This window comes from Diplodia corticola, assembly GCF_001883845.1.
Source record: "Diplodia corticola strain CBS 112549 chromosome Unknown scaffold43, whole genome shotgun sequence".
In the NCBI taxonomy this organism is placed as follows: Eukaryota; Fungi; Ascomycota; class Dothideomycetes; order Botryosphaeriales; family Botryosphaeriaceae; genus Diplodia; species Diplodia corticola.
The window spans coordinates 97,356-110,121 of record NW_017971522.1 but is presented as its reverse complement, the minus strand read 5'-3'; the positions used below and the strand labels follow the sequence as shown (position 1 = coordinate 110,121).

The 12,766-nt window shown below is 57.2% G+C and overlaps 6 protein-coding genes across 6 annotated transcripts; 3 read left to right on the top strand and 3 right to left on the bottom strand.

Moving 5' to 3' along the window:
- Positions 1-288: 288 nt before the first annotated feature.
- On the top strand, positions 289-2,040 carry BKCO1_4300044 (sphingosine-1-phosphate lyase; the record flags this gene model as incomplete). Its single annotated transcript, XM_020276000.1, has 3 exons — positions 289-798; positions 860-993; positions 1,047-2,040. The coding sequence occupies 3 exons, from the start codon at positions 289-291 to the stop codon at positions 2,038-2,040; spliced, it is 1,638 nt and encodes a 545-aa protein (XP_020128158.1).
- A 563-nt stretch (positions 2,041-2,603) lies between these two features.
- Positions 2,604-4,901, bottom strand: BKCO1_4300043 (exocyst complex component sec6; the record flags this gene model as incomplete). Its single annotated transcript, XM_020275999.1, has 1 exon — positions 2,604-4,901. The coding sequence occupies one exon, from the start codon at positions 4,899-4,901 to the stop codon at positions 2,604-2,606; it is 2,298 nt and encodes a 765-aa protein (XP_020128153.1).
- Positions 4,902-5,600: 699 nt separating this feature from the next.
- On the top strand, positions 5,601-5,861 carry BKCO1_4300042 (mitochondrial 54s ribosomal protein 33; the record flags this gene model as incomplete). Its single annotated transcript, XM_020275998.1, has 1 exon — positions 5,601-5,861. One exon carries the CDS (start codon positions 5,601-5,603, stop codon positions 5,859-5,861), a length of 261 nt encoding a protein of 86 aa, XP_020128152.1.
- An 849-nt stretch (positions 5,862-6,710) lies between these two features.
- Positions 6,711-7,604, bottom strand: BKCO1_4300041 (molecular chaperone; the record flags this gene model as incomplete). Its single annotated transcript, XM_020275997.1, has 3 exons — positions 6,711-6,743; positions 6,803-7,204; positions 7,320-7,604. 3 exons carry the CDS (start codon positions 7,602-7,604, stop codon positions 6,711-6,713), a joined length of 720 nt encoding a protein of 239 aa, XP_020128155.1.
- A 239-nt stretch (positions 7,605-7,843) lies between these two features.
- BKCO1_4300040 (uncharacterized protein) lies at positions 7,844-9,067 on the top strand (the record flags this gene model as incomplete). Its single annotated transcript, XM_020275996.1, has 1 exon — positions 7,844-9,067. One exon carries the CDS (start codon positions 7,844-7,846, stop codon positions 9,065-9,067), a length of 1,224 nt encoding a protein of 407 aa, XP_020128154.1.
- Positions 9,068-9,756: 689 nt separating this feature from the next.
- On the bottom strand, positions 9,757-12,603 carry BKCO1_4300039 (gtpase-activating protein gyp7; the record flags this gene model as incomplete). The annotated part of the gene is made up of 5 exons (XM_020275994.1): positions 9,757-10,208; positions 10,261-10,579; positions 10,632-10,894; positions 10,970-12,350; positions 12,442-12,603. The coding sequence occupies 5 exons, from the start codon at positions 12,601-12,603 to the stop codon at positions 9,757-9,759; spliced, it is 2,577 nt and encodes an 858-aa protein (XP_020128209.1).
- Between the last annotated feature and the right edge of the window lie 163 nt (positions 12,604-12,766).

Sequence of the window (12,766 nt, the reverse complement as noted above, 5' to 3'; positions counted from 1 at the left end):
AAATCTCTCGGTTCTCGGCATGTGACGCCATCCCGTCATATATACACAATGGCCGCCGCTCCCCATGCGCTGCCCGCTTCTCCGCCAGCCCTCCGCGTCCAACACCCCGCGACCGATCCAAGATGCCGGGCTCGTCCAGGCTCCCCGTTAGCCTGCGCGAATCTTTCCAGGCCCAGCGGCGCGCCACCCCCCGCACCCAGCTGCTGGCCCTGAATCTCGACATGTATGGATCCGCTCCCCCGGAATCATGAGAGCTCTGCAAGAGCGCCCCACTGTTGGCGCCTGCGAATGCATGCTGACGTCTTCGTCGTGCACAACAGCATCCGCAACATCGTCTTCCTTCTCTTCCTCCTCCGCTGGTCCCGCAAGGCCATCTACCAGCTCAAGGGTCGCGGCATCATCGGCTCCACTGTCGACTTCTACGTTGCGACCCGCCGCATCTTGTACGGCTACTTCCTGCGCCTGCCTGGCGTGCGCACCAAGGTCCAAAGCCAGGTCTCCGAGGCCATCACCAAACTCGAGCAGAAGCTGGTGCCCACCGGGCCCGGCGTCGATCGCCATGTACGCCTGCCGCAGGAAGGTTGGGGCGAGGACCGCGTGCGGGAAGAGCTCACGAAGCTCAGTGATATGGCGCACACTCGGTGGGAGGATGGTCGCGTCTCCGGTGCCGTCTACCATGGCGGTGACGAGTTGGTAAAACTACAGACTGAGGCTTTTGGGAAATTCACAGTCTCCAATCCTATCCATCCGGATGTGTTCCCGGCTGTGAGGAAGATGGAAGCTGAGGTTGTGGCAATGGTAGGTGGTCATCTGCGGGCTGGTAGGCACATGGCAGTGTGGGTACTAACAGTTCCCGCAGGTCCTCTCGCTGTTCAATGCCCCTGAGGACGCTGCTGGCTGCTCGACAAGTGGAGGCACCGAATCCATCCTGATGGCATGCCTGAGTGCGCGAAACAAGGCTTATGCCGAGCGTGGAGTCACGGAGCCGGAGATGTGCGCACTTTCAACTACAAACTGGCCGCCGCAAGAGACTGACCATGTAATAGGATCCTTCCCGAAACTGCTCACACTGCTTTCCGCAAAGCTGGCGAATATTTCAAGATCAAGGTCCACCTCGTTGCCTGTAAAGCGCCCGCTTACAAGGTCGACCTCCGCGGCGTCTCCCGCCTTGTCAACCCCAACACCGTCCTCCTCATCGGATCTGCGCCGAACTTCCCCCATGGTATCATCGACGACATCAGCGGACTTTCGCGCATTGCCCAGCGCAAGCACATTCCGCTACACGTGGACTGCTGTCTCGGCTCGTTCCTGGTCCCCTACCTTGAGAAGGCCGGCTTTGAGACCGAGCTGTTCGACTTCCGTCTCAAGGGCGTGACCAGCATCTCCTGCGACACGCACAAATATGGCTTTGCCCCCAAGGGCAACAGCACCGTCCTCTACCGCACCGATGCCCTCCGCAGCTACCAATACTTCATCTCGCCCGACTGGTCCGGCGGCGTCTACGCCTCTCCCAGTATCGCCGGCTCCCGCCCCGGTGCCCTCATTGCCGGCTGCTGGGCCAGCCTTATGGCGCAAGGCGAGTCTGGCTACGTTAGCGCCTGCCACAAGATCGTCGGCGCCGCGAAGCGCATCGAAGGCGAGCTGCGTGGCAACCCGGCGCTGGCGGCCGACCTCAAGGTCATCGGCAAGCCGCTCGTTTCGGTCGTCGCCTTCACAAGCAACGTGCTCGATATCTACGACATCGCCGACGGCATGTCCGCCCGCGGCTGGCACCTCAATGCCCTGCAGAACCCACCGGCCATACATGTCGCCGTCACCTTGCCCATCGTCGCCGCCGCCGACCAGCTCATCGCCGACCTCGTTGACGTGGTCGAGGGCGTGCGTGAGGCCGAACGCAAGCGCTTGGCCGAGGGTAAGGGCGTCAAGGGCGCCGTCAAGGGCGACGCTGCGGCGTTATATGGCGTGGCCGGCAGCTTGCCGAACAAGAGCGTTGTGGTCGAATTGGCCAAGGGCTTCTTGGACACTTTGTACAAGGCATAAAACAGTTTATAATGATGACGTCAATGAAGGGTAGGGCATTGTTGTGATAGGAGTCTAGGAAATTCGGTCTCGGTCGCATGAGTGTAGAGAAACAACCTTTGATATGGTACTCTTTTTTTCTTTTTGAAAAAAAGGGGGTCCTTTTCTGCTTGAATAGAAGATATGACAGGGCATAGCAAGCACGCAGATCTCAACATCTGGTAAGCATATGCATGTCCCGATGTTACATTTTTTGCCAAACAAAAAAACCAAAAAAAATTGAACGGGTATTACTATGCTCCCTTTCATTTGCTTCGAAAAAGCTCCTGGAGAAAATGCAGAATAAGGCCCCAAAACGCCTTCGCATAGGAATAGATAGGAGAAGCATGAGCCGCGAACCCTCATCTACCATGACGACATGAAGCGACGAGATGTAGCCGCAAGGAAGAAGAAGAAAAAAGAAACGAAAACCAACGCCCCCGCTTGATCAAAGAGGCAACAGCGACATCGCCCAAAAACCTCTCCTAGTTCTCAACGATGTACAAACGCGCGTCTTCCGGGTCTATATCCTACAGCCATCTTCTCTACTTGACCTTGCTCATGATGGTCTCGACGCCGCGCTCGACCTCGACCTGGCCGGCGCGGGCCTTGACCTCGCGGATCATGCTGCGGTCCGAGTCGTCGCGGGCGCGCAGGACGGCCTCGACCCAGCCGACGTTGACGTCCCAGTACTCCATCTTGAACTGGGCGAAGACCTCGGGCACGGCGTGCTTGTCGGCGTCGAGCAGCTGGACGAACTTCTCGACGACGCGCCACTTCTGGCGGATGTCGGGGCCGACGGTGTCGAACTGGCCGAAGAAGTCGAAGACGGCGACGACGTCGTCGCGGATCTTGTCGACGTAGGGCTCGGTGCGGCGGAACTTGGCGCCCTTGTTGCGCACCGCGGCGAGGTAGCGCACCAGCAGCTCGTCGGCGAGCTCCTCGACGAGCACGTCGCGCAGCGACGGGTGCAGCACCGCGTCGTAGTCGTTGAGGTAGTCCTGGAACGTCGACACGATCTGGCCCACGCGCTTCTGGCCGTACCACGTCGGCGTGAAGAACTCGGGCAGGATGGTGCGGAAGTCGACGTCGAAGATGAGGCGCACGAAGACGCCGAGGCAGTGCGTGCCCAGGTCGACGTAGCCGTCGCGCAGCAGGTCGATCTGCTGCGCCGCTGCGGCCGAGTACTGCGGCGACGCGAGCGGCAGCGCGTCGCGGCTGAAGCGCGACAGGTACGAGCCGCCCGTCTGGGCCTCGTCCTCGCCGTCGTCGATGCAGGCGATTTGGTCATTTGCGATGGCCACGAGCCAGTCCTGCAGCGGCTGCAGCCCGTCCACGTCGCCCACCCCTTGCACGTACTTGTCGAGCTCGATGTCGACCAGCTCTTCCCAGAGGCGCTGCCGCGAGGAGAGCGCCTTGAACATGGCGTCGATGACGCCCTCGGCCACGTCGTGGCGGTTGCTGTTTCCGGCGACGGAGAGCTGCTCGCGCAACATCGACCACATGTCGCCCAGCGTCTTGGTGCGGAAGCAACCGTTGATGTCTGTGTCGAGCGAGTTCTCCGAGCGCGTGAGAAACTCCGACTTGTCCGTCTGCGACATGCGCGACATCCATTCTTCGACGGCCTTGATGATGAGCTGGCGGTACTCGCGCACCAGCTCCGCGCCACGGTTGTCGAGCAAGTGCGGTGAAATGTCCTCTTCTGGCACGCCCAGTTTGTTCATCTTCTTGTAATACTTCTCCTCCCATTGCACAATGGCCAGCATCTCAATGGGCTTGAGGTCCGGGTCGTCGATGTGCCCTACCAGCCAATCGTGCATCAGCTTATGGTAGATATTGACGTATGTCTTGAACACTCTCCACTTGCGCGGCATCAGGGTCACCATGCCGAGCTTGACGGTGTTCAGGTCGTTGAAGTACCAACGAACGCTCTTCTCCAGCCTGTCTGGGTCCTCCATGAACGCTTCATTCGACTCCTCAATCTTGGCCCCAGCTGCCAGTTCGATTGCCTTGAGGAACTTCTCCTTATACCCGCGCAGCTCTTTCGGTCCCGTGGCGATGGACTTGAATCGTGATGCCAGCTCTTTGTATTCCCTCTGCGCATCTTGCAGTGCCTGGACCTTCTTGTCGACCTTCTCCTCCTCCTCGATGATCAACGCCAGCCGTACCACCATGCCGTTATTCCCGCTTTGCACCAAGGGAATCAAGTTCATGCAAGCAAGTCCGACATGCTCGTCGAACAGCTCGATGACGCGGTCGAGGCGGTCGAAGTAGTCCTGCAGAGTTGCACCCGAGTCCAGCTGTAAATTGTTCACTAGCTCTAAGCTCAGCGTCTCGTCCTCGGAGTTCTTGATCTGATCCATGGCGGCATCCCTGATGTTTCTTAGCTTGCTGAGGCCGTAGTGGACCTGCAGCAAGTTCGGCTGGTTCTCCGGGTCCTGCTCGTCCTCGTCCAACAGCATCTCGAGCTCGCCCAGCTGCTGCTCGAAGCCGTCAATGTCCTGCTTCATCTTCTGCACGGCCTCGAAGTTGCGGTGGGTCTGGGCGACGAGGTTGATGTGGGGGAAGTCGCGGATCATCTGCTGGGCCTCGGCGCACAGCCGGTCGATGGTCATCATCTCGTCCTTGATGGCGTTGACGGTGCGCTGGCCCTCGCTGATGCTGCTCATGCCCGCCTGCGTGATCTTCAGCTGCTCCTCCAGACCGTGCCGCAGCTGCGCGTCCACCGCCGCCTTCTTGCGCGTGAATTCGCCCTTCAGGCTGCCGATCTTGTCCAGGTCCTCCGGGTGCCGCAGCAGCTCGGCCAGCTTCGCCAGGCTGGCCCCGTCGGCCGCATCGTTCATTGTTGCGCCGTTGGTCTGGCGGCGGGGTCCCCTTCTCTTCGGTCTTCTTCTTGCTCTTCTCCTCCTTCTCCCGCTCTTACTCTTGCAATGTTCGGTGGGCAATCAGCCGGGGACGGCAGCGCATTTGGGCCGCAAGCGGGCGCAGGCAGAAACGGGGAATGACGCGCGGTCGCAGTATTACGGGAAGGGGAAAAAGCGAGGGTCGAGGTCGGACGTGGGCGGGGGGCGCGGAGAGGTCGTTGTTTGTTCCCTCTTTGCGTTACTCGAGGATTGGGCTTCGGCGTGTCTTGGAGCTGACCATGGTTTACGTTGTCTTTCTCCCCCGCGCCTCCGTATGCGGCGGAACTGGTGCCCGGTGCCCTGAGACCGCGCTGATCGTCGGGCTTGGCGCGCGCGGCCGCCCGCCCTTCCTGCAGGGCTCCAGAAAGATTTCCCGGCGCGCAACCACCAACCACACCATCATCCGCCTCGACCCGCGTACATCCCCTCCACAATCCAGCGCGCCATCTCTGTGAAGGAACCGCTGCCCACGGGCTTCGACCGCGCCACTCGACACCCAATTGCTCGCCACAACGACCGGCCAAGCTCCGACCGCACGCACACCCCGCGGAGCTCTCTACGAACCAGCAGACCGCCGCCAAACACTTTCTCGCCCGTATACACCGATCTTCGAGAAAAAAAAAGAAAAAAAAAGAAGCAATGTCCTACTTCCGCATCACCCTCATGCGCAGCGGCATCGGCATGCCGCAGAAGACGCAGGGCGTGCTCGCGGCGCTCGGCCTGCGCAAGCGCATGGCTACCGTCTACCACCCCGTCTCGCAGTCGGTCGCAGGTCAGATCATGCGCGTGAAGGAGCTGGTCGACGTGCAGGAGGTCGACACCCCGCTGACGCGCGCCGAGCAGCGCGAGCTCAGGCGGCCCGACCCGGGCTACTACGTTGAGAGGAAGGCGCGGCGATAAGAAAAGAAAAGAAAAGAAAAGAAAAATGGATGGTAAATCTTGGGGACTTTGGCTGTAAAATGAGGACGATGGAGAGGGATTTGGAGGGGTGGGGGGTCCTGGTGGAAAGTCTGGTTTGGGATCCGAGGGCGCGATTATGATGCATGGGGAGTTGCGGGCTTTGGACATGCCGCTGCAGCACGTCGATTTGAGACCGGCAAGGATGCCTCTCCGGATCCCCCAAAGCCTTGCGACCTTGATGGGAGGTCTGCAATCTGGGGCTCGAATACTGCATCAACGGCGTTTTGGTCATGACTTGGAGGGAAGCATACCCTTGTATTTTTGAGGTCAAATGATCATACATGCAACAAATCAACCCCGCATGCCCTTGCCAAGCAACGCACTGCACGTCGTTATTCCAGTCAGGAGATGTCGTCGGATAGCTCAGTCGTTGCGGAGAAGGTCTTTGATCATTATGTCCCTGCTTAGTCTGAACTCTTTCCCATCAATCATATCCGAATATGTTTGTACCAACACAAGGCCCATGGACACCACCCCGCCAGATCATTTTCATACAAGTACAGATGAAGCCCATAACCGAAGTTTATGAAAAACCAACCAGCCATAGCGCTTCTCAGGTGAGAGGAGTATCGTCGTTTGAATATACAAGAGAAAAAGCGAAAAAAATGTGAGAATTTTGACAAAACGCCGGCTTTTTGTCCACCCTTTCCCACATGATAACAAAAGTGGTATGAGTCACATATCGTGATTATACATTGGAAGCAGGCAAGCATAGCACTGCCCATCTATCGGGAAATGAGGATGAGTCGCAAGTATTCGGCATAGGCACTACCTTTCGTACGTGGAAGTCTAAGCGTTCTTGACAACGCCAACCTGAGCGGGCTACAGGGAGATGGGTTAGACATTATTCGGTAGGAATGTGGAGGGCGTCAAAGACTTACCCTGAGAACTCTGCCGTTCAAGATGAAGCCCGTCCGCTGGGTGAAGAAGCAGGTGCCATCTTCCTTGTCGGGCATGGGAGTCTGGAAGACAGCTTCGTGGAGGTTGGGGTCGAACTTCTCGCTCTCGGCGCTGGGGTCAAAACGCTCGAGACCGTGCCTCTTGAGGGTGTTGATCATAACGGTGTTGGTCATGTTCAGGCCGTCATACAGAGTGACGAGGTCCTTGTTCTCCTCATTCAGCTTGTCCTTGGGCACGGTGGAGAGGGCGCGGTCAAGGTTGTCGACAGACTCGACAAGATCGCGGGCGAAGCGCTGGATGGCAAAGTCCTTGGCGGCCTGGACCTCGCGCTTGGTGCGTTCTTGCAGGTTGCGGAAGTCGGCGACGGAGCGGAGGTACTTGTCCTGTGGCGCGATAGTGGTGTCAGCGAGCTGCGATACCGTCCGACCATCAATGGGCGGCGGCGATGGATCCATCGGCTTAGGCTCAAGCTCCATGGAATCAGAATGCGAAGCTGACCTTCATCTCGACGACTTCCTTGCTCTTAGCCTCAACCTGCTCCTTCAGCTTGTCGGCCTCGGACAGCTCCTGCTTCTGTTCCTCGCCCTCCTTCTTCTCATCTTTCTTGGCCTCAGTCGACTCGGAATACCATCTCGACGCGACCCTGAGGGGAGAGACGGCAGCGGCGGGAGCTACCGAGGCGCGGAGCAGCGGGGACTGGGCGCGCAGAGAGGCAGAGGCGACCTGCGCCGATAGCCTGGAGGTCACAGCCCGGGAGGATCTGAGGACGGAGCGGGACAGCATTGTGGAGAGAGCAGAGACGGGTGCGATTGGGTGGTCGGTGGAGGCAAGCTCGTGGGCAGGCAGCAGATGGGAGAGGTGATGATGATGCAGTTCCAAAAAGTTCTGATGGCGACCATGAGCGGCACGCCTGGCCCGAGCTCCAAGCCCGATGTCGCCCGAGCGCCGATCACCACGGGCAGCTCCGCCCATTCGCCCCTCTCCCGCCGCATCGTCCTGTTCCACCGTCCTGCCCATCCGCCATGCCCGGAATTGCACGAGCCGGCGCTTTGCTGGCCAGGCTCTCGAGCAGCGCCATCAGGGCCGGCTCTGCACGATTCTCCGCTTCTGCCTCGGCGCCAAGACAGCGCTCCACACCCGCCGCCTACTACAGAGGTGGCACGTCGCGCGGCGTCATGTTCCAGGAGAAGCATCTGCCTAGGGATGAGGAACTGCGCCGCAGCATCTTTCTTCAGGTCATGGGCACCCCAGACCCCAATGGTCGGCAGCTCGACGGCATGGGCGCCGGCATCTCCAGCTTGTCTAAGATATGCCTCGTAGCCCCGACGGATGACCCGAAGGCCGATGTTACCTACACCTTCGTGGGCCTGGGCATTGAAACTCCCATCGTCGACCTGGCTGGCAACTGTGGCAACATGAGTTCCGCCGTCGGCCCGTACGCCTTCAACGAGCGCCTGTTGGGCGACATTGACTACGGCAAGGATGGAACCGCGACTGTCCGCATCTTTAATACAAACACTAAGAAATATATCAACAATAGCTTCCCGGTTGCCCATGGCCAGGCGCAGGTCCAGGGCAATTTTTCCATCGATGGAGTGGGCGGCACGGGTGCTAGAGTGACTTTGGATTTCCTCGACCCATCCGGATCAAAAACAGGCAAACTCCTTCCCACTGGCAATGTCGTCGACAATTTCAATGGCATCAGTGTCAGTTGCGTCGATGCAGCAGGCCCGGGGATTTTTGTTCGTGCCGAGGACATCGGTGTAGATGGAACTATCTTGCCCAATGACTTCAATAAGCTCCCGGATAGGCTGCAATTACTAGAGGACATTCGTCGACAAGCAGGTGTTGCCATGGCCATGTCCAAAGCTACATCGGAAGTGTCCAGGGTCACCCCTAAAATTGCCATTGTCTCTGCGCCCGCAAGCCACAAGATCCTTTCGGGCCAGACGCAGGATGCCTCTGCGGTAGACGTCGTCATTCGCTTCATCTCGGATGAGCAGCCCCATAGAGCAATTCCACTGACAGGTGCTCTGTGCGTTGCTGCAGCTGCCAAGATAAGTGGCTCCATCGTACAGCAGCACGTTGCCCAGCAGCTGGTGGACCAGGACATGATTACAATTGGCCACCCCAGCGGACGTATTCAAGTTGCTGCAGCGATGAACAATCGCAATGAGGTTGAGACTGCGACCGTCTTCCGCACTGCCAGGCGCATAATGGATGGCCTGGTTTATTGGAATGAGTGAGAGCAAACACGTTCGGCTGGCTATCATTTGATTTCTTCATGTTGCCCCTCAACGGCTTATATCTTTCCTTCTCTTCCGTCCACAATATGATGCACCCAGATATGCTGTGGCTTGTGCAATCTTGCCGTCTTGATTCCATTGGGTCGCCTGGCAGAAAGTGTTGTTGTAGTCCAAACCAGTCTTAGTCTTGCTTGTGTTTGTCGTCTCCACCTACTCATCGTCCCCGCCGCCGGCAACATTGTCTTCTATATCTAGATTACGAGCGGCTCTCTCGGTGCTGTAGGTTATGATGTTGATGACACCACCCAATATGAAGGTGGTGGAAATGCCGAAGGTAGAGAAGGAGTATACGGTGCCCTGTTCATCTTAAAAAAAAAAAAAAAAAAAAGACTGCAGATTCAAAACCACATTCACGTAATGCTCATATCGAGTAGACACAGATCTGTGCGAGTCTGATAAATCCCAACCTCCAAGGACACTGTTCCTCGCTTTTCTTTCATTTCTGTAAACGAATACGTCAAAGCTGCTACGCTACGACGTCGAAGGAACAGCCTCTCCATTTCAATTTTCCATCCTTTCCTGCCGACACACCTATCCTTTCCATCCCGCATGAGAAATACTAATACAAAACGCCGTATGCAATCTTGACCAACAGTGAAGCATACCCTTATCATAAAATATCAAGGCATTTATGGTTCCCTCGAGGGAACCCTATGCAACGCCCCTTCCGTGTTTTGCTTCTTGTCCAGCTTCGGAACTTTCCTGCTCAACAGTTCTCTCAACTCATCCGTAATCACCCTCGGCCTCTCATCCTCCTCAGTACTACTTGTCGTCTGGCTTTTCCCGTTCTGCGTGTTGTTCTGGCTCGCGGAGCTACCTGATGCAGTAGCAGAACCGTTCGCACCGTTGCCATTTCGCTGTGAGTTTAGGGCGGCAATGCGACCAATTGGGTTGAAGTTGAACGTCGGAGGCTGAACAGGTGCGGCGGCGGGGTTGCGGCGACGAACATTCGACGGTATAGGCAAGCTGCTGTCTTTGTTTTTGCGGTCGACAGCTTCGATTGTTCTTTGGAAGCGGCGGAACAGTGCCTCGGCACGGACCAGGGTCGACTGGAGGTCAATTGTACCCGAAAGCTCGTTGACTATAAAGTGTTAGTTGTACTCTCTACATATTCGGGAATATTCACAACGTACCGTATTTTAGCACCTCGTCAAAAGCTTTCAAGTGTTCCATGATGACGTCGCGATGTTTTTCCAGGATGGCGAGAGCGATGAACAAATGGAAGTTCCCCGAAAGATAGTCCGTCCAAAGGCCCTCCCACAAACGCAAGGTGTCTTGCCACTCGAACTCACGCTTGTACCAGACAAGCAACATGCGAAAGAAGAAGAAGAAGTTGGTGCTATCCGCCGACTGTAGATGCACGTACAGCTTGGGATCGACAAGCTGCACGAGCTGGTCCAGCGTAAGAAGCTGTTTCCTCATGCCGGATTGATCTCTGAGGAAGTTTCGCTCCTGTTTCATGTTAGCCAAAGTATCAGCATACAAGAAAGCTGAGAAACCCTACCATGCGCTCCATGAACCCAACAAATCCCCAAAAGGCAACGGCATCGTCTTGCATGACAGCGTATATCGGGGCAAGCAGGTCGCTCATTCCCTGGACATAGCCAAGGTCTTTGTTGTACTCGTTGTAAGTAAGAAGCATGTCTTTCATCTGCTCGAGATGAACGTTGGTTCCAACGTCCGCAAAAGGAGAGTCAGGGTCAGGGTGAGGGATGTCCTCGCCTGCGAAGACGTCGATGTTGCGATCTGTCCTGTGAACGTCTTTCTCTACCGCGCGGGCGCCCAAGAATGGGCAAAAGTTAGCTTACTGAAATGGAACATAGCCTGATCTGGCAAACATACCTATCCGGATCTTCTGTTCCCGGAACCATTCGGATTCCTCTTGAGTATTCTGCCCTTCGACCATACGCTCCCACCACGCCCCCTTGAGGCGGATGTACTCGTCGCGCAGGCTGTTCAATTTGGCTTGCCGTTCTTCAGAGGTGCTATCCCACTCATGGACTTCCAACAGGAAAAGCCAAGCTTCTTTCCTAACGCCATCGTCGGGATCGAGGCCACCGTGGAAGATTCGCTCCTTGACCTCGTCCGGAGTGACTAGCAGGGTTCCGCTGTGCGGGTCGAAAAAGCCCTTCCACTCTTCCATGGTCACGGGCTTCCTCCGATCGCTGAGCGACACGTTTCCTGCTTCCATTTCCAAGATCTCAAACTCTCCAACCGCGCTGTCTTCCATCTCCAAAACATCCTGAGCAGTCCAGATTCTTTGTTTCCGCTCTTTATCGCTCTGCTCCGCAATGCTCATTGCCCACCGAGCCAGGTAGATCCTCGCACTGTCGAACTCCTCCTGCAGCCTTTCAACCTCAGGACTCCTCAACAGCTGTTTGATCTGCGGGGGCAGCTTCGGATTCTCAGCAACAGCATGCGCTGTTCGACGGGTGAATGTGGTGACCTGGCTCATCTTCTCCAGAAAAGTCCACTTTGCTGAGTTGACGGCCGACATGAATGGATCCATACCGCCGTCTCTCTTCTTACCAGCGGCGGCCTGTGAGGATCCTTCGCCTGAAGAGCCCGGGGGAGTTTTCGTCTTCACAGTCGTCGGCTTTTGGCCGAACGACAGCAGATCCTCCTCGTTAGGCTCGATGAGATAGACGCTGGGCTCAGCGGCAGAACGGACAACCTTCACGTAGCGCTTCAACCATCTCAGGGCCTCGTCGCCTCCCCAGAACATGCCTCCACCGTCTCCAAAGGGATCGAAGCTCTCCCGTGCGAGCTTCTTGCGCTGCATGATTGTGGACTGGCATTCGCTGTCGTGGAAGAACAGGGCAGGGAAGCTGTCGCCTGCGCGGGTGTTGATGACCACACTGCCAAACCACCATCCTATACTTGGTGGCCGCACGAGCAACGAGAATATTTCACTAACTGGTACGGCGAAAGCATATGTTCCGATAGCACTGCTGTGGGTCGTTGTGGTCGGTGGCGGAGGGACGAGATAGGATTGTTTCGGCGGGGATGAGGAGTCGGACAGGTCGACCTTTACGTAGGTATCATAGGCATCACCAAGCGCGGATTCGGGCACCCAGGAGAGGAGAAGGGAGGAGGCGGCAACTGAAGTGGAGGACGACGATGACGTAGGGCGAGCATCGTTGGTGATAGGTGACCTCTGCTGGACCAGGGCGATAAAGCCAGGAATGTTGTCCTTCGCAGACGGCGTAGGGTGCACGTAAACCTATCAGATGAGGGGTCAGAGCTGGACAAGGGCCGTAACAGTGTTGCCTGAGCGAGGCGTTCTTCGACAGCAGGCTCGAAATCACGCTCACCTTGCTTTTCGAGTACAACAGCTTCACGCCGCTCCCACTGCTGGTATGGCGGATGGTGTTGTACTCTCCCTCCTCGTCGTCACTCATGTCGTAGAAGGAAGCTGTCGGGGAGGGTGGGTTTGCGTGAGGGTTGTCGGGCGGTGGCGGCGGAGAAGCAGGCATGGCGCGGGATTAGTTTTCTACACGAGCAAAGAGTGATGCCTAAAGTCTAACGCGTCACACGGCGCGGCGCGTGGTCGTGGCAGAAAGCAGGCGCAGGCGGACGGCGAACCGAGGGTCATATGGGCGTGGGTGGCTTCACGAGTGGAGAGGGCCAGGGCGGATG